Below are 19,014 nucleotides of genomic sequence, written 5' to 3'. Positions count from 1 at the left end.
GTTTACAGTATAAACTCTGCCAGCAGAGTTTTCTTGCCTTGGGGTGTGATATTTAAAGCCATGGTTTTAGAATTTAAAAAGCTCTTTTTACTCTTAAGCCTTAAGATACTGCCATTGAAATCCTTATCTTTCAAGAATTATGGTTTCAGTGGATTAAGGAGCTAACTTGTAAGAGTTGAAGCTGTAAAAGTCTTAGAAAAAATGTAGGTATAAATATTTATGATCTTAGACTAGGCAGCAGTTCCTTAAATAGGACACCAAAGGCACAAATAGCCAAAGAAAAAATAGATACGTTGGACTTCGTCAAAATTGAAACCTTTTGTGTATCAAAGGATATTATCAAGATAGTGAAATATCCAAGTACCAGTACCTTTTCATAGAGTAAAAGCGTCCAGAACTCCGGATACAATTCTCAGCTGGAGATGTAAATTTTATCATCATCAGTGAGTAGGTAATGTAAATACAGTCATCCTGGGGTGGACGTTAGAAGAGCAAAGAGAGGAGCCCTGGGGGAGTGTCAGAATCTAAGGGCTGAGTAGAGAAAGGAAGGAAGGATCTGAGAGGTTGAAATATGAGTATGAATTACCATAAAAGCTTCCCCAACTCGATTTTAAGTTTCTTGAGGACTAAGACCATCATGTTCATCATTTTATCCACAGTTCTTACCATAAAGTAGGTTTTCAGTAAATGTCATTAAATGAAGACTGAGAAGTTTCAAGAAAAGAGTGGTCAGCAGTGTCAAATGTAGAAAACAGGTCAGCTACTATAACGACAGAGCAGCAAGTAGCTGATTGATCATCTTCTGTAGAACAGTTTCAGTGGAATCTCCATGGTAGAGATAAATGCCAGGTTGCTGAGAACTAGAGTGAATAGTTGTGAGAGAGTGGAAGCAGTAAGTGCAGGCATTCTTTTTTTTTTTTTTTTTTCAGGCATTCTTTTCAAAAAGCTTGTAGAGATACAGGATCATAGGTAGAGGGCATATTCTATCAAGATGAGAAAAAGTTCAGCATGTTTATGTGCTAAACAGAAAGAGTTAGAAGGAACGGAGAAGTTGATGATACAGGAAGAAGGAGGTATGTGAGATTGATTGAACATTGTCCTTAAGAGTAGAGGGAACAGAGTGAGGATACTAGGTTTCAGTAGGAATAGGAATATTGTTTCCATTGAAGTAGGAATAAAGAAAGGATGGTGCAGATGGAGAAAAGTGTTTGGGTGGTAGGTGAGGAATTTGGGGTATCAACACACTTGATGAATTTTTCAGTGAAGTGGGGGGATCACCTCATCAGCTGAGATTATAGAGGATGGTGATGGTGATTTTAGGGGAGAGTTTGAGGAGAAAGGGAGAATTTCATTGAGAGAAATGAGAGGGCTAACTGAATGGGATTACTTAAAGGAATTGTAATAATTTTTCATGGCTCTGGTATATATAGTTGTGTGATGATTTTTTCCCCCCTCTCTCAGGCCTCACCAGCCTGAGGGGCTGAGCAGACAAGTTGAACAACTGGATTGATTTTGGTTTGAGTTTTACAGGCCAGTGTGGCAGACAGAGTAAGGATGCAAGAAATGACGGTAGTTAGAGCATTTCAAGTTCTGGGCCATTGAGTCTAGGCTCAGTAGCGAACAAATGAAACCAGAAAGTAGCTGCTGGGATATGAAGTGGTCAAGACTGGATATTGAATTTTAAGATTAAATAGGAGCAGTTGCTGGTTATGACTGGATGCAACCTCTGGCTATGGAATGGGTTTCTGAAGTGGAGAGAAAGGGAAGGTTCCTGGCGTTGAGATAAGGGAACTATAGAGCTAGAATTTTACAGGAGTCAGCTACACAGGAAGTGAGTTGCTCAGAATGGTGGCAGAGCAAGGGGTGGAAAGATTTTGAACCAGGTTCCAAAGCCTTTAGTGAATGTGGGAGAGTGACCAAGAGACCAGTGGATGACAAGGAGAGAGAGGTAGCAGCAGATGACTTAAACCTCAAAAGACGTACCTTTATCTGAGGGTAAAGAACTGTGATGGTGAACAAGGCATGACTTCCATGCTTCACGTTTGCTGAGTGGGAGAGAATAGCTCGCACCCAGATTAGTTTAGAGAGCAAGACTGCTGGCAACCAATTTAAATTGGTTGGGGTTTAGGGAATTTGTTTGCAGTGGAACAGTGTAAAGGGTTATCAGGAAGTATAGCTATTGGAGGGTGTGTGATGGTCGAAGAGAGAGACAGTACAGAGCAGAAATGAGATCAGAGTGCAGCAGGAAAGAGGGATTAATCGTAGGGGCTTACATTTTGGTTGATTGTAAGAATATGGTGATTTCAGCTAATCTCAAAATTTTTACTAATTTTGTGGGTAAAATGCATTGATGCTGACAGACGGAGGTTCTGGGTTATGCACAAAGCTAGATGAGTTCATTGTTTTCAGGTCTACTTGGCAGTGTTTAGCCGTCTGCGGCCTTTGCTCAGCATGTCATAAAGAACCCTAGCATGGGGCTGTTTTCTTTTTGGCAAGGCTTAGCCCTGGGAAAGGAGGAAGGCAGGGGTGGAAGCGATTGGTGCTCACTTGATTTTTTGGCCTTGACAAACTTGTCTCTAAGGGGTGGGCATATGGGTAGAGGTAACCCTGAGTCCATATTGGGTCTTGAGAAATCATTAGGTCTTCAGGCCTTTGCACAGCAGACGCCAGGTTAAGAGGGAGTGTAAAACTTTCTGAGTCACACAAGGAGGGAATGGCAATATAAATAGTTCTTGATCTCTTTAAAGGCATGTAAATTTAGTAATATTGCAGCAGTAGTTTAGCCATATTTGTTATAAAGTATAACCTGAAATACTACATGTTAAATGTGTGGGTTTTTTTTGGCCAGACCGTGCAGTTTTCAGGATCTTAGTTCCTGCACCAGAGGTTGAACCTAGGCCACAGCAGTGAAAATGCCAAGTCCTAACGGATGGACCGCCAGGGAATTCCCTAAATGTCTACTTTTGGACATTTAGAAAATGTATCAATTGATAAAGTTACGAAATAATATTCTGAGACTTTTACCTCTCCCAATATGCCTTAAAACCAAAGGTTACACTACATTAATATTTGGCATATTTTAAATATGCTTTCAGACTTCCTCAAGTCACAAAATACTTAGAATCATGATGCATCGTGTTTTGGCAGAACACTAAGAAATACTGATGTGTGTGATTTCATTGTACAAACTAAGAACAATTTTGCTAGCAGGTAATATGACTTCGTTGTATGTTTAACCATTTCTGCCTCTCACAAAATGATAAATAACCTTTGAAAGAAATCACATTTCATACTTTTCCCGTCTTTGACCACTAGGCCAGTTTGCTTTGTTTTGTCATCTAGTAGAACTTTAGCTCAAAGGCAAGTGGTATCAAGTAAGAGTTAAACAGAATTGACATACTCCATAAAAAAACTTGGAAAACGTAGAGAAGTAGGAAGAAGGGTCACCTATGGCTCAAATCAACCATAGTTGACATTTGGGTGTTTGTTTATTTATTAATTTATTTTTTGTTTCTTGGTTTTTTTGGGGTTTTTTTTGGATTGGGCTAAGTGGCTTTATTAGAGAAAGCCAAGATTACAAAGGACTTAACAGTTGGCATCTTCTTGCTGAAAGTGGGCACAACATTGACAAAGCACTGGTTGTACTGCATACGCTTCTTGGCCTGGCCCATTTTCTTTTTCTCTTGTTTGGCCACCTTGGGAATCTGACCTCTTACTTTCCTGGCACGGGTCAGGGAACCATGGACTTTACCTCCAAACATGCGGCTGGCTATTTCCAGAGTGCTCGGAGTGCTCACAGCCTCCACCCCACACTGGCCCAGGGTAGCCTCATCCTGCAGGAGCAGGACCTGATCTTCTGGAGTGAGGCCCTCCAACGAGGCTACATGAGCCTTGATCTGGGCGACTGTCACCTGGCCAGTCACCTGGAGAGTGTGTAGCTCCTGCGTGCAGACAAACAGCTGCATGTTGGCAACTGAACCGCTTTACCACTGCTGCTAACGTGAAGATGGAGTTGAGAAAGGAAGGAATGAGGGTGTGCACATCCTCTCCGCCTGCTGTTGCCATGTCACTGGGTGTATTTTTATTTTTTTATTTATTATTATTTTTTTAAGTTAATTAATTTACTTTTGGCTGCATTGGGTCTTCATTGTTACCTTTGGGCTTTCTCTAGTTGTGGCGAGCGGGGACTACTCATCATTGCAGTGCGCGGGCTTCTCATTGCGGTGGCTTCTCTTGTTGCAGAGCACGGGCTCTAGGCTCATGGGCTTCAGTAGTTGTGGCATGAGGGCTCAGTATTTGTGGCTCGCGGGCTCTAGAGCGCAGGCTCAGTAGTTGTGGCGCATGGGCTTAGTTGCTCCGCGGCACGTGGGATCTTCCTGGACTAGGGCTTGAACCCGTGTCCCCTGCATTGGCAGGCGGATTCTTAACCATTGCGCCACTAGGGAAGCCCTTGGCGTATTTTTAGATTTAGTTTTTGTCTTAAATTTTGATTACTTGGTGTTTTGTTGGCTTGTTTTAGAAAATTATGCTTATACTACAAAAATAAACTAGTAACTTGCTTTTTCACATAGCATTATTCATAATCTTTCAAATATAATTTGTAATGACTGTGTAATGCAAGTAATGTACCACTCTTTGTTTAATCCTTCCACTAAAATTAGACTTATTTATTTATTTATGGCTGCACCACTCAGCTTGCGGATCTTAGTTTCTGGACCAGAGATGGAACCTGGGCCCTCAGCAGTGAGAGCTCTGAGTCCTAACCACTGGACCACCAGGGAATTCCCTAGACTTCTTTAGTATTTCTAATTTTCCACAATATTAAACAATGAGGCAATATGTGTATTTAAGGTTTTATCTTGTATTCTTATTTATTTCCATAGTATAGATTCTTGGAGATTGATTTGTTTGATCAAAGGTTGTAAGCATTTCTGAAGATCCTGACACATACTGCTTAGAAAAAATTCTAAATGGAAGGGTAGCATGATCAGTGCTCTGACAATGACTGTAAATTTGCCAGATGGGCACAATAAATACCAAACGGAAAACACGCCATCATTTGAATATTGACTTCTATACAACAGACATGAGACTTAAATAGATGTATCTTGATAACAGAAACTATTCATGTCCTTATTCAAATGATTGCAGGCTGGGTGATGATGAATAGGTTCCACATAGTATCTTGGATAATTGAATGACTACTGTGATGAGATGTGATCACTTGAAGCCACTGAGGGCTATGAGAATGGAAAATAAAACAATGCTCTATTCTACTACATGTATAGGTTCCAGGCACTGAACCCATGTGCTGGAATCTGTAAGGAGATATTACTGGCTTATTAAGGATACAACTCAGGAATAGCCAAGTGGGAGAGATGTGTAGGGCAAGGTATGGGGGAAGGGATGTGGAGCTTCCCATGCCTTCTTCCACATGCCACCCTTCCTGCACCTCGATGTGTTCACCAACTGGGAAGTACTAAACTTGTATTTTTTTTAAACAGATTTAATTTTAGTGATGGAATTCTTTATTGTTTCTCATAGTGTTTTTTGTTTGTTTTGTTTTGATTTTAAAAGACATTAATCAGCCTTGAGGGATGGTCTGTGGAAAAGTGGGTTCTATCATGTAAGTTTGGGAAACTGCATACTAGGTATATCCCTTGACTCCTTGGAGATTCATGATGAGCATCAACTTTTATCAGGTTAATAAAGGCTCAGGGAAATGATGTTACTACTAATAATTTAACATTTATCAAGCACTTATTATTTTAAGGCTCTGTTCTAAGAACCCCAGATTTTTTTTTTAAAACATCTTTATTGGAGTATAATTGCTTTACAAAGGTGTGTTAGTTTCAGCTTTATAACAAAGTGAATCAGCTATACATATACATATACCCCATATCTCAACCCCAGATGTATTAATCTTTCTAATTTTTACAACAAATCTGTCTTTGCAATTGTCTCCTTTTTTTTTTTTTTTTTTAACTGGTGGGAAACCTGAGACCCAGAGTAGTGAAATAACATGTTCCAAATCTCATGGCTAGGCCAGGAGGTGGAAGAGCAGGGATTGAAACCCAGATAGTCTGACTCCAGCGGGCTCCGGGCACTATGTTGTACTGCTTGTAACCAGTGAAGAAACTGGTTTAGTGTTAAGTCCGGCATTTCTCAAACTTGTTTGACTGTGGAAACTCATTATCTTTCAATATTTTTATAGGGATTAGTCTTCCATGAAGTTAACTCTGAAAAATGCTGCTTCGAGCCAGCCTACACTGGTGATCTTTCAAAAAGTGTTGCTTTAGAATAGAACTATTTTTTTTTAACTTGGTTCTCTTTTGATAATATTAAATGTATACTTATTTATTTGTTACTTTTTTTCTACTCAAAAGCCTAATATTTTGACTTGAAGGTATTTTATATTCTCTTTCACAGTCACCGTCATAGGAATTTTTAAAAGGGCGACATCACTCTTTAGTACTTTTGAGGTACTAAAACAGTTCATAATCCAAATCATTACTTTACTCTGCTTTCTCTGCTCTAATGTTATCATAAAGTTTTAAAAATAAATTAAGAAACTGACAGGTATTTAGTGCCATGGAGCATTATAATAATTGACATCAGAGTTTGAACCTTGGCTCTGCCTTTTTATTAGCTATGTAATCTTTTTTTTTTTTTTTTTTGCGGTATGCGGGCCTCTCACTGTTGTGGCCTCTCCCGTTGCGGAGTACAGGCTCTGGACGCGCAGGCTCAGCAGCCATGGCTCACGGGCCCAGCCGCTCCGCGGCACGTGGGATCTTCCTGGACCGGGGCACGAACCCATGTCCCCTGCATCGGCAGGCGGATTCTCAACCACTGCGCCACCAGGAAACCCTTAGTTATGTAATCTTAGAAAAGGTACTTCATTTCTCAAAACTTCTCTTTCTTCCTCTAAAAGGTTAAGGTGGCTGTGAGAATTAAAAGTAGTATCTGGCACATAGAAGGCAGTAAATGTTAATTACCCTTCTTTTTTTCTTTTCTTAAGTTATCTCGATTCTGTATACCATTAATGATTATGAAAATAGTTGGAAAAGAAAAATCAGTTTTAAATTTGAACTGTCTCAGCATTATGCTGATATCAGCTACATTTCTGATAAAGTGGTGTTGTCATGATACAGGTTGTATGGGAGTTAAAACCAGTTTCCTTCCGGCTTTCCAACTGGCATAATAAGCAAAACCTGACTAGGCAAACATAGACCTATTTATTAGATCACTTATTATTAATGTTAAACTAGCTTTGGTGCTGACTTTTCCTGTTCTTTTTGAAATTTCACTGTTGTCATTTAAAATCTGACCTGCAAAAGCTTTGTAAAATGCTTAATGGTTTAAATTATCCTTCAGAACATAAGAAGTATATTTTCCAAAGTGGTGTTCTCTATCTAGCAATATGGTCAAAATCATGCAGGAGGACAGAATTGCTTATATTTTCACATTATCTACTGGAGGCTTATTCAGTTTTTATGGCAATCAACTTCTGGCTTTAGGGACAGTACTTAACATGTATAACCAAAGCATGAATAATCATTTAAAACAAAGCTACTAAAAGAAAAATCTATGGGGATTTTTAAATTTCACAATGATTTACTGCCTAAGCAAAAAGAAGATGGGTTTCGTTTGAGCTGTATGTGGGAGATCTCTAATATTCTATTCTAAGTGCCTCGTATAGCCCTGGTACATAGTAAACACTCAGTAAATATTTATTGACTGACTGAATTTGGTTTCTAATCCCAACTATGTGCCTTGCAACTTCTGTAACCTTGGCCCTTCTTGCACCTTCTAAACTTCAGTTTCTTATGTAAAAAAGGAGGCATCAATATTTACTTCCCAGTATTGTTGTAACAATTAAGTGTTCATGCATTAAAATAGCCAGTCCAGCACATGGCACATAGTAGGCAAACAGTGCACTGCATGTTTCCCCAGGCACATCACTTCATTCTTCCGTAATGTTCTTTTCAAGCACTCTTTTTCTTTCTCATTACCTAAACATTTAGAAGCTGTATTAAAGAGATAAGATGAATGTTTGCCAATTAAACTGAAATTATATTCCTTTGTAGCCCACACTTGGAATGTTTTAGCAAAAATGATTCTATGTCTGACAGACCTTGGTTTGAATCCTGGCTTTGCAGTGTACTAGTGTTGTGACCTTAGGGAAGTTACTTAACCTCTCTGTAAGGTATTGTGAGCAGAAATGAGTTAAATATATAAAGCCTCTATTTCCATTGCCTGGTTCGCATAGGCCCCAAATAGATGTTATTATTTTAAGTTGAAACTGTTATTTAATCTGATAATTTACATAATTAATTCATGTAGATTGAGAGCCTACTCTACTCAAATGCCATTAAGAGCAAGCAGGAAGATTGTGAATGGACACTGGGCAAATTATTATGTAGGCGACTGAATTTTACCTTGCCTAGAATCAGGTTCAGCAGAAGTGGTATTTTCTATTATATTTGAGGTAAAATAAATTAATGGGCTATTATTGCATTTGGCATGGCCCTTTTTTTTTTTTGGATGTTGCTTTTCTGTATTGAATATCAAAATTTAAAAAAATGAATGTCAGAGATAGCTTCATGAGGGCTAAAGCAGACCAGGTAAATTTTGCTGTCTAAAAAGTTTTTCGGGGGACTTCCCTGGTAGTCCAGTGGTAAAGAATCCGCCATACAATGCAGGGAACGTGGGTTTGATCCCTGGTCAGGGAACTAAGATCCCACATGCCACGGGGCAACTAAGCCCGCGCGCCACAACTTCTGAGCTAGTGCGCCACAACTTCTGAGCTAGTGCATCTCAACTAGAGAGCCTGTGTGCCGCAAACTACAGAGCCCACGTGCCCTGAAGCCTGCGTACCACAACTAGAGAAGAAGAAAAAAACTCTCATGCCACAACTAGGGAGAAGCCCGCGCACCGCAACAAAGATCCCGTGTGCCGCAACTAAGACCCAACACAGACAAGAATAAAGTAAATAAATCTTAAATAAATAAATAAATAATAAATTAAAAGTATTTTGGGACTTCCCTGGTGACGCAGTGGTTAAGAATCCATCTGCCAGTGCAGGGGACACGGGTTCAAGCCCTGGTCTTGGGAGATCCCACATGCTGTGGAGCAACTAACCCCCTGAGCCACAACTACTGAGCCCACATGCCACAACTACTGAAGCCCATGCACCTAGAGCCTGTGCTCCACAACAAGAGAAGCCACCACAATGAGAAGCCCATGCACCACAATGAAGAGTAGCCCCCACTCGCCACAACTAGAGAAAGCCCGCACACAGCAATGAAGACCCAGTGCAGCCAAAAAATAAATAAATAAATAAATAAAATAAAAAGTTTTTCATCTTTTGCTGAACTTCTTCATTAGAAATAAACATGTTCCTCTCCTGTACTAAAATTCAACATACGATATTGGTAAGCCAAATTTAATAAAACATTCTGCCTATTTTAAAACTCACTTGACTTCTTTAGATATTATATAAAATTGATTCCTACCCTGGCAGACTAAGCATTGCAAAGCTGGCAATAAAAGATTTTTATGCGAATTCCTGACAAATAGAAAAGCTTAAGGATGGTATTGGGCATTATAGAAAAAGGTTTATTTCTGAAAATGTTTCTAGGGACTTCCCTGGTGGTCCAGTGGCTAAGACTCCATGCTCCCAACGCAGGGGGCCCAGGTTCGATCCCTGGTCAAGGAACTAGATCCCACATGCCCAACTAAGAATTCGTATGCCACAACTAAAGATCCGTATGCCACAGCTAAAGATCCTGTATGCGGCAACAAAGATCCCGCACAAGGCGTGGAAGATCCTGCATGCCACAACTAAGATCTGGCACAACCAAAATAAATAAATATATAAATAAAAATGTTTCTAATGTCCATATCAAATTAACAATAAGGTTTTTAAAGAAATACCAAAATAATCATCATTTATTTTGGAAGTTAACTTTCTCTGATAAGATGTTAACATCTGTTTTTGGTTTTGTAGGGTTTCTTTCATTAATTAAAGTATAACTCACATAGCATAAAAGTTTCAGTGGCTTTGAGTATAATCAGTGTTGTGCAACCATCACCATTATCTAGTTCCAGAACTTTTTCATCGCCCTCAAAGGAAACCCCTCTTAAGTTTTCCCCCTTCTCCTAGCCCCTGGCAGCCATATATCTGTTTATATTTCTATGGAGTTGCCTGTTCTGAGTAATTTATATAAATAGAATCATACGATATATTGCCTTATGTGTCTGGTTCCTTTAGTGTAGCATGTTTTCAGAGTTTACCTGTGATGTGGCATATCAGTACTTTGTAGCTCTTCTGGGCTGAATAATATTCCATTGTGAGGATATACCACATTTGGTTCATCCATTCATCAGTTGATGGATGTTTGGGTTATTTCCACTTTTTGACTGATAGGAATGATGCTGCTATGAACATTCATTTACAGGTTTTTGTGGACATATGTTTTCAATTCTCCTTGGTGTATACCTAGGATGTAATTACTGGGTTATGTGATATCTTTATGTTTAACTTTTTGAGGAACTGTCAAACAGTTTTTCCGAAGCAGCTGCATCATGTTATGTAGTTTTTAGTGTTATTTAAGATACTTGGAAGAAATGAGAAAAAAGTTTATGAAAATGTTAACCTAAGCATGTTAGTACTCATGAGAGTCATTCTGGCAAGCCAGGTGGAAGTCTCAATTTGCCTCATTTGCTTTTGAGAATGAAAACATTAAAATATAAACCTACACTATAGAAGTAGTGTGAGTTTTTATTCTCTCTTGTTCCTTCACCCACCCACTTCTCCTAAAAGTTTGGAAATGCTTGGAATTAATGCTGTTTACTTTCACCTAAGGATAGGTGTCTAAAAGTGACATATTAAGTTTCCTGCTTTGCTTTTCCTTAATGAGTTTCATATTTTGTTATACAGTTTACTAAAGCAGAGAAACTGATCTGGTCTTTCTACAGAAAACATTCTTAATCAAAATTCAACATAAAAAACAATTAAAAAATTAAAAGTAGATTTAATTGCTTATGTTTAAATTTTCTTGGATATAAAAATATTTTTCAAAAATACCACATAAAGACCTTACTTAAAAATCTTTGTGTAAAAAATGTTGTGTTAATGTAGTGGATGCTTTAGAGATGCTTTTGTCTCCTCTGCTGATGATGCTACCCTTGTCTCTTGTTCTCACTAGTCATTATCAACTATTCAAACAAACTCCTATTCTAACAAATATTTATACAACCTTCATAAATTTACATGAAATGAAATCATTATAAAGAAATAAAGTATATTGGTTTCATTGGGGAAATATACTTTCAAAGCAGAAAGGGTATTTATGGAGTAATTTCTAATGCTAGATTGGAGCTTACGTTCTTTTCATGCCTTTCTCATTTAAGGTGACAATCCACATGAATTTTATGTTTGGAAGAAGAAATGTGATTATCAGTCATTCCATAAAGCTTGATGTGAACCCTGGCTCTCTAGGATAAATTAATCTTTATTTCTTTAAGGATGTATCATAGAGATTGAGTTGTTTTTTTGAGTAATGAAAAATTAAGGGTGTTCTTTTTTAGGTAAACTCAGGTTTTAAACTATGGAAGTCAGCTTTGCAATGTGGACATCGAATTCATTGTTTACTAAATTCTGTAATGTTAACCTATAATTTTCAGTTGTTTTGCAATTATTTTTGTTCTTAACATAATTTATGTTATTGGGTTGGGTAATTTTATCTACTTTCATTTCTGGAATGTCTAAGTATAGGTAGTTGGCATTTGAACTAGAGAAATGTTGGGTTTTAAACAGAATTTCTTCTGAATATTGAATCTTGGTTTTTTTTTTTGGCCATGCTGCACCTGGCATCCAGGATCTTAGTTCCCTGACCAGGGATTGAACCTGTGCCCCCTGCAGTGGAAGCATGGAGTCTTAACCACTGGACCACCAGGGAAGTCCCTGAGTATTGAGTCTTTTAATAAGTGTTTTTTATTACATTTTTTGGTCCATTGTATTAATTTTTCAGTTGATAACCTTTGGTACTGACTAGAGGTAGTATAGAAACTGCTTTCTACCTCAAAAAAATTTAAAAATAAATTTTAGATTAAAAAATCGACCTCAAAAAATTAAAAATAGAATTACTGTGTAATTCAGCAATTCCACTTTGGGGAACATATTCTAAAGAAGTGAAATCTCTGTCTTGAAGAGATATCTGCACCCCCATGTTCATTGTAGCATTGTTTATAATAGCCAAGACATGGAAATAACCTAGGTGTTCATTGATGGCTGAATGGATAAAGAAAATGTGGTGTATGGGACTTCCCTGGTGGTGCAGTGGTTAAGAATCCACCTGCCAATGCAGGGTACATGGGTTTGAGCCCTGGTCTGGGAAGATCCCACATGCCGTGGAGCAACTAAGCCCGTGCACCACTACTGAGCCGGCGCTCTAGACCCTGAGAACCACAACTACTGAAACCTGTGCTCTGGAACCTGCGAGCTACAACTACCTACCCCATGTGCCACAACTACTGAGCCTGCGTTCTAGAGCCCGTGAGCCACAACTACTGAGGCCCGCGCACCTAGAGCCCGTGCTCTGCAACAAGAGAAGCCACCACAATGAGAAGCCCACGCACCACAACGAAGAGCAGACCCCACTTGATGCAACTAGAGAAAGCCCATGCGCAGCAACAAAGACCCAACACAGCCAAAAATAAATAACTTAATTAATTACAAAAAAAGAAAAAATACTGACTTGGACCTGGGAGGCCAAATCATTTAAAAAAAAAAAGAAAATGTGGTGTGTATATATACAATGGGGTATTATTCAACCATAAAAATAAGGAAATCCTGCCATTTGCAACAACATGGATGGACCTCAAGGGCATTATGCTAAGTAAAATAAGCCAGACCAAGAAAGACAAATACTTTATGATATCACTTAAATGTGGAATCTAAAAAAACTGAAGGCACAGAAACAGAACAGATTGGTGGTTGTCAGAGGGGTGGGCCTGGGGAGATAGGGGAAGGTGGTCAAAAGGTACAGACGTCAGTTATAAGATAAATAAGTTCTGGAGGTGTAATGTACAGCATGGTGACTATAGTTAACAGTACTACATTAAATATTTAAAAATTGCGAACAGAGTAAATCTTAAGCGTTCTCATCACAAGAAAAAAAATTTATAACTATGTGAGGTGATGGTTGTTAACTTATTGTGGTAATCATTTTGTAGTATATACATATATCAAATTATTATACCCTATACCTTAAACTAATGCAATGTTATATGTCAATTATATCTCAATAAAACTGGGGGGGGAATCCTCCCAGATAAAATATTGATGGCTGCAATTTTTATATAAGATATTGGTGAAGGGAAAGAAGCAGGGAATTTTGGAGGTCAAGTTTTATATTATGAAACCCAACTTAGTGATTTATACATACTTCAAAACAGTAGGAGTGATCTGTGACCAAAATGTGATTTCTAGGAGAAATGACTATTATGTAGATGGAGTATCTGCCCAGGCTTTATTGTTCTTGGTGTTCAAACTCTGATCTTGTTGCCAAGATAAAGGAAAATGTTCCTTCAATTGCAAATTGTAGTGTATTTCTCCATAAAAAGAGTATAGTTCAAATAGTACTCTTAATTCTAGTTATTCATTTGTTAAATAAATATTTTAAGCTTCTAATAGAAGTCAGGTACTCTGTTACATACTGTTTATGTTTACAAGGATCCAAAGATGAATAAAACAAAGTGTGGGACAACTCTTAAGTAACTATTTTTTTGCTAACTGTTAGAGCACAAGAGATTGAAAGCCACCTAACATGGTTATATTTATTCTTTTCTTTTTTCCACGGTTCTTAGGTATATGTGGATTAAATTGGCCTTTATTTCTTGCCCAGGATCTGAACTTTATTTCATACTTTTTTCCTTTGGAAAAATGTTTCTCAGGTTTCATAACAAAGTAGAACTGAACTTGGAGAGCACAAGTTGGAGACTTTATCTCTTTAGAAGTGGAAAAATGCTGGTCTCAGCATTATTGAGTTATTGTATAGTTAGGACCAAGTTTTCAGTTCTAATTGCTGACTAACTTAGTGAGTGAATGATTGATCATAATCAACTAAGAAGTGTAAGATAAAGCCTGGTATCCTGAGTAGTTTTTCAGGTGCACTTAGTTCTTCAGAATGATAAGCATCTTTAGAGACAGCCTTCATTAATTGTTATTTCTGTTTCTCTTGGGTCATCAGACAGTTTATCTTCTTCCCCCCACAGAGCCCCCCACCCTTTTTGGAGATATGGGAAAGGGTTAGAGGCCTTGATGTTTGAATAGACAAGGTAAGCATTCAAATAAACTTTTCAGTATCATTGTGACAATTAAGTTGAATGATTTGAGATAAAAAATAATTTCAGTTATTTAAAAAGAGTTAAAGTATTAACTGTGTTAATATTTATTTCTAACACTGCTGTAAGCACTTTATGTTCATTATTGGGTTGAAGCCTCATTACAGTCCTGGGAGAGGGATACTGTTACACACACTTTATAGACGGGGGAACTGAAGCACAGAAACCTAGGGATTTCTGCTCTTGACGTCACGCATTTGACAAGAGTTATGATAGCACAGGCGTAATGTTGCTTTTTTCTTGCCCTTTTCGACCCATCAAATGCATTCGTTTGTGTTGTTTTCTATTTTGCAGGACAATTTTGTTAGACTTCTTGGTTTCCAGAGGTCACATTTAGTTGCCAAGATGGTTTTATGTCCTTGGGAAATCCTTAAGTACCTTATTTCCTTATCTTCCATATTTTTCTTCTTCAGAGTTATACAGTTTAATGAGCCAAGTAGTTTGTCAGGGATTGTCCAGACAGACAGTACTTCTTGGTCCCCACCTTCACTTCCCCTTCTCAGGTAACCACTCTCAACTTCTAGCTGTTTTGTGTTTACCTGTGATTTTTCAAGTAATGTATTTGATGCTTTCAGTTTGGGACATAACTTGTTTATATGGCTTTTTGTGTCCTTATCACTAACTCAACTCAAAATTTGCTACCAGTTGCCCAAATTTCCTGTTTTCTTTCACATAATTTATTCTGTCAATGTCGTCATCTCAGAGAAGTCCCTCCAGAGTAACGTGCTCCAGTCTGGAGTGGTTTCCATTTTCTCATAGTGCCCAGCTATCATTCTAGGCATTTCCTTTTCTTCTGTGTTGGATCTTCTATTTCTTCTGTTCTATGTCTTCCTCCTTCTTGGTTTACTCCCACAATTTGCTGAAGAAAGGGTGAATGGGAGGCAAATTATTTGATATGTTGCATTTCTGAAAATGCCTTTATTTCCCTCTTAACCTTGATAAATAATTTGGCCTGAGTATAACATTCAGATTGGGAATCAATGCTGTTGTAAGGTTCTTAGAACAGGTTAAGTGGTACTGTCATTCTTTGTTATCCCCGGGAAGTGGTTCCAGGACCTCCCTTGGATACCAAAATCCTCAGATTTCTCAAGTCCATTATGTAAAATGGCACAGTATTTGTATGTAACCTATGCACATCCTCCTGTATACTTTAAGTCATCTCTAGATTATTTATAATACCTAATACAAGGTAAATGCTATGTAAATAGTTGTGAATACAATGTAAATGCTATGTTAATAGTTGCTGGCATGCAACAAATTTAAGTTTTGCTTTTTGGAACTTTCTGGGTTTTGTTTTTTTTTTTGATCTGCAGTTGGTTGAGTCTGCAGATGTGGAACCCATGTATATGGCAGGCTGGCTGTATGTTATTTGAAGACTGTGTAAAGTTAAAGATGTAAATTGACAATCCTATAGCGATGGCTAAAAAACCAGTACAAAGCACAAATGAAACAAATAGTAGTGCCATTAAGCACTGTTTGGAGGGAAACATTGCATTAAATTCTTATATTAGGAAAGAAGAAAGCTCTCAAATCAATGGTCTGAACCAGAGATCAGCAAACTTCAGCTTGTAGGCCACATCCAGCCCATTACCTGTTCCTGTGTGGCTTGTGACCTAGAATGGTCTATATGTAATAAAATGGCTGAAAAAGAATCAAAAGGAGACTAATATGTTGTGACATGTGAAAGTAGGAAAATCAAATTTCGGTGACCGTAAAGTTTTATTGGAACATAGCCATGCTCATTTGTTTATGTATTGTCCATGGCTGCTTTCTTGCTACATCCACAGTGTACAATAATTGTAACAGACTGTATGACCTGCAAAGCATAAAATACTTACTTTGTGACCTGTTGTAGAAAACATTTGCCAACCTTAGCTATAGATCCTAAAGATTTTAAAGCAGTAATATGGATATATATTTCTCTTTCATCACCTTTATTCAACATTGAACTAGTGGTCCTAGAAAGTGTAATAAGTCAAGAAAAAGAACATAATTAAGCATAAAAATTAGAAAAGAAGTAAAACTGTTACTTACATATGACATGATTGTGTACATGGAAAACCCTATGGAATCTACAAAAAACAATTTTAATAAGTGAATTTAGCAAAATCACTATATGAAAATAATTTGTAGTTCTCAATATTAGCAATGAACTATTTGAAAACTGAAATAAAAATGGTTATTTCTGATAGCATAAAAAAAAGTAAATACCTATGAATAAATGTAACTAAGGATATGCTCTCAACACTGAAAAGGTAGAAACATTGCTAATGTAAGTTTAAAAAAAAACCCAGATAAATGGTGATATTCCATATTCACGGATTGGAAGACTTAACATTAAGATGGAATTCTCTCTAAATTGACCGATAGATTCAATTCAGTCTTCTTTAACATCCTAGTAGGCTTTGTTTGAAGAAATAGATAAGACAATTCTATAAACTTACCAAGATGTAAAGGTCTAAGAATAGCCAAAATAATTTTGAAAAAGGCAGTTGGAGGACTTTTGTTTACTGATGTCAGGATTTTCCACAGAGCTACAGTAATCAAGACAGTGTAGTGTTGGCATAAGGATAGACATTTAGATCAGTGATATACAATAGAGATCTCAGAAATAGACTCATACATTTTCCCACCAAAGTGCCAAGTCAGTCCAATGGGAGAAAGAAAGACAAATGTTGCTCTAACTTGATATCTATATGGAAAACAATGAACTATCACCTCAACTCATTCCATACACAGAAACTAATTTGCAGTGGATCATTTATCTAAAATGCAAAAGCAAAAACGATACAATTTCTGTATTATCTCTCACTTCATAACAAATTTCCCAATACTTCCTGGCTTAAAGTAACAAATATTTATTATGTTACAGTTAATCTGTGTCAGGAATACAGGAGGAATTTAGCTAGGTAATTCTAGCACAGAGTCTCTCATCCAGTTGTAGCCAAGATTTTAGCAAGAATGTAATCATCTGAAGGCTTGACTGGGGCTGGAGAATCCCCTTCTAAGATGGCTTATGTCGCACGGCTATTGGCTAGAGGCCTCAGCTCTTCACTGGCTATTGGCTGGAGACTCAGTTCTTCACCACATGAGCCTATTCTTAGGGCTGTTTGAGTGCCCTCATAACACGGCAGCTGACTTCCCTCAGAGTAAGTGATCAAAGAGGGAGCACAAGGAGGAAGTGGCATTGCCTTTTATGACAAAGTCTTGGGAGTCACATACCATCACTTCCACCATATTCTACTCATTACTCCAGCCCATGTTTAAGGGTAGAGGAATTAAGCCTCACCTCCTGAAGGGAGGAGTATCAAATAATTTGTGGACATATTTTTAAAATGTCAAAGCTTCTAGAAGAAAAAAAAAGAGAATATCCCTATGACTTTGGAGTATTCAAATATTTATTGGATAAGATCCTAAAAGAAAAAAGATACGTAAAAGAAAAAAAATTGATAAATTGGACCTCAACTAATTTAACATTACTGCCTTTTACAAGATAACACTAAGGGACTTCCCTGGTGGTCCAGTGGCTAAGGCTCCACACTTCCAATGCAGGGGGCCCAAGCTTGATCCCTGGTCAGGGAACTAGATCCCACATGCCACAACTAAGAGTTCTCATGCCACAACTAAAGATCCCACGTGCCACAACTAAGACCCAGCACAGCCAAATAAAAATATTTTAAAAAGTAATAAAAGATACCACTAAGAAAAAGAGTAGGTAAGTCCAGAGTAGGGAAAAAAAATTTCCAGCATATCTATCTGTCAAAGGACTTATATCTAGGGAATGTAAAGAAGTGCAATAACTCAATAGTAAAATGAGGAAAAGAGGAATAACCCAGTAACAGACTTCCCCAAAGAGGATATACTAATGACCAATAAGCACTTGCAAAGGTAGTCAGCAACACTTAGTCAACAGGGAAATAATGCAAAGTAAATTCATAATAAGATATCGTCTCACACACTCTAGAGTGGCTAACAAGAGAAAGGCTGAAGATACTAAATGTTGGGCATGATGTGATGCAACTGGAATTCATCCATTGCTGATGGGTGTGCCAGATAGTATAGCTACTTTGGAGAGCTGTTTGGCATTTTCTACTGAAGTTAAACATATACATCCTATGATTTAACATTCTACTCCTATATATTTAATGAAGAGAAATGAAAACATATTTCCTCAAAATTATGAATTCAAGAATGTTCATAGCAGTCTTATTCATAAAAGCCCCAAACTGGAAACAACTAAAATGTCCATGTACAGGAAAATGGATAAACAACTTGTGGTGTATTTTGTGTGTGTGGTGTATTCACAGTACCCAACACCTGATACACCCAACAACACAGGTGAATCTCAAAACCATTGTGTTAAGTGAAAGGAACTAGACATAAATGAGCATATACTGTATTGTTTATATGAAGTTCAAGAAAGGACAAAACTATTCTGTAGTGATAGAAATCAGAAGATAATTGTAGGTTGGGAAGGGAAGGAAGCTGTTTAGAAAAAGACATGAAAGAACTTCCTGAGATCATGGGAATGTTCTGTATTTTGTTTTGGGTGATGGTTACATGGGTGTAGACCATTGTCAATAGTCATCGAACAGAACTGTTAAG

The 19,014-nt window shown here is 37.7% G+C and overlaps 2 protein-coding genes across 20 annotated transcripts in view; one reads left to right on the top strand and one right to left on the bottom strand.

Annotated features, from left to right (window-relative positions):
- The window catches only part of SHLD2 (shieldin complex subunit 2), a 108,441-nt gene that overhangs the window by 14,352 nt on the left and 75,075 nt on the right, over positions 1-19,014 (top strand). For 2 of the 19 annotated variants that reach the window (XM_073793371.1, XM_073793369.1), the window contains exon 3: positions 14,281-14,343. The exons of 14 other annotated variants lie outside the window; for them this stretch is intronic. The gene's annotated coding sequence lies outside the window, so the exon portion shown is untranslated. Of the gene's footprint in view, positions 1-4,428; positions 6,892-14,255; positions 14,344-19,014 lie in introns of those variants that run through there. 3 more of the 19 variants (XM_073793372.1, XM_073793368.1, XM_019925725.3) reach the window with 2 other exon arrangements.
- LOC141276714 (ubiquitin-like FUBI-ribosomal protein eS30 fusion protein) lies at positions 3,546-3,965 on the bottom strand. Its single transcript, XM_073793688.1, has one exon. It carries the CDS (start codon positions 3,963-3,965, stop codon positions 3,546-3,548), a length of 420 nt encoding a protein of 139 aa, XP_073649789.1.

This window comes from Tursiops truncatus, chromosome 16 (genome assembly GCF_011762595.2).
Source record: "Tursiops truncatus isolate mTurTru1 chromosome 16, mTurTru1.mat.Y, whole genome shotgun sequence".
NCBI lineage: Eukaryota > Metazoa > Chordata > Mammalia > Artiodactyla > Delphinidae > Tursiops > Tursiops truncatus.
This window is presented reverse-complemented; position numbering and strand designations above follow the sequence as displayed.

Bases quoted from the DNA above. Each gene is read 5' to 3' on its own strand.
- LOC141276714 (XM_073793688.1), bottom strand. From the start codon at position 3,965: ATGCAGCTGTTTGTCTGCACGCAGGAGCTACACACTCTCCAGGTGACT.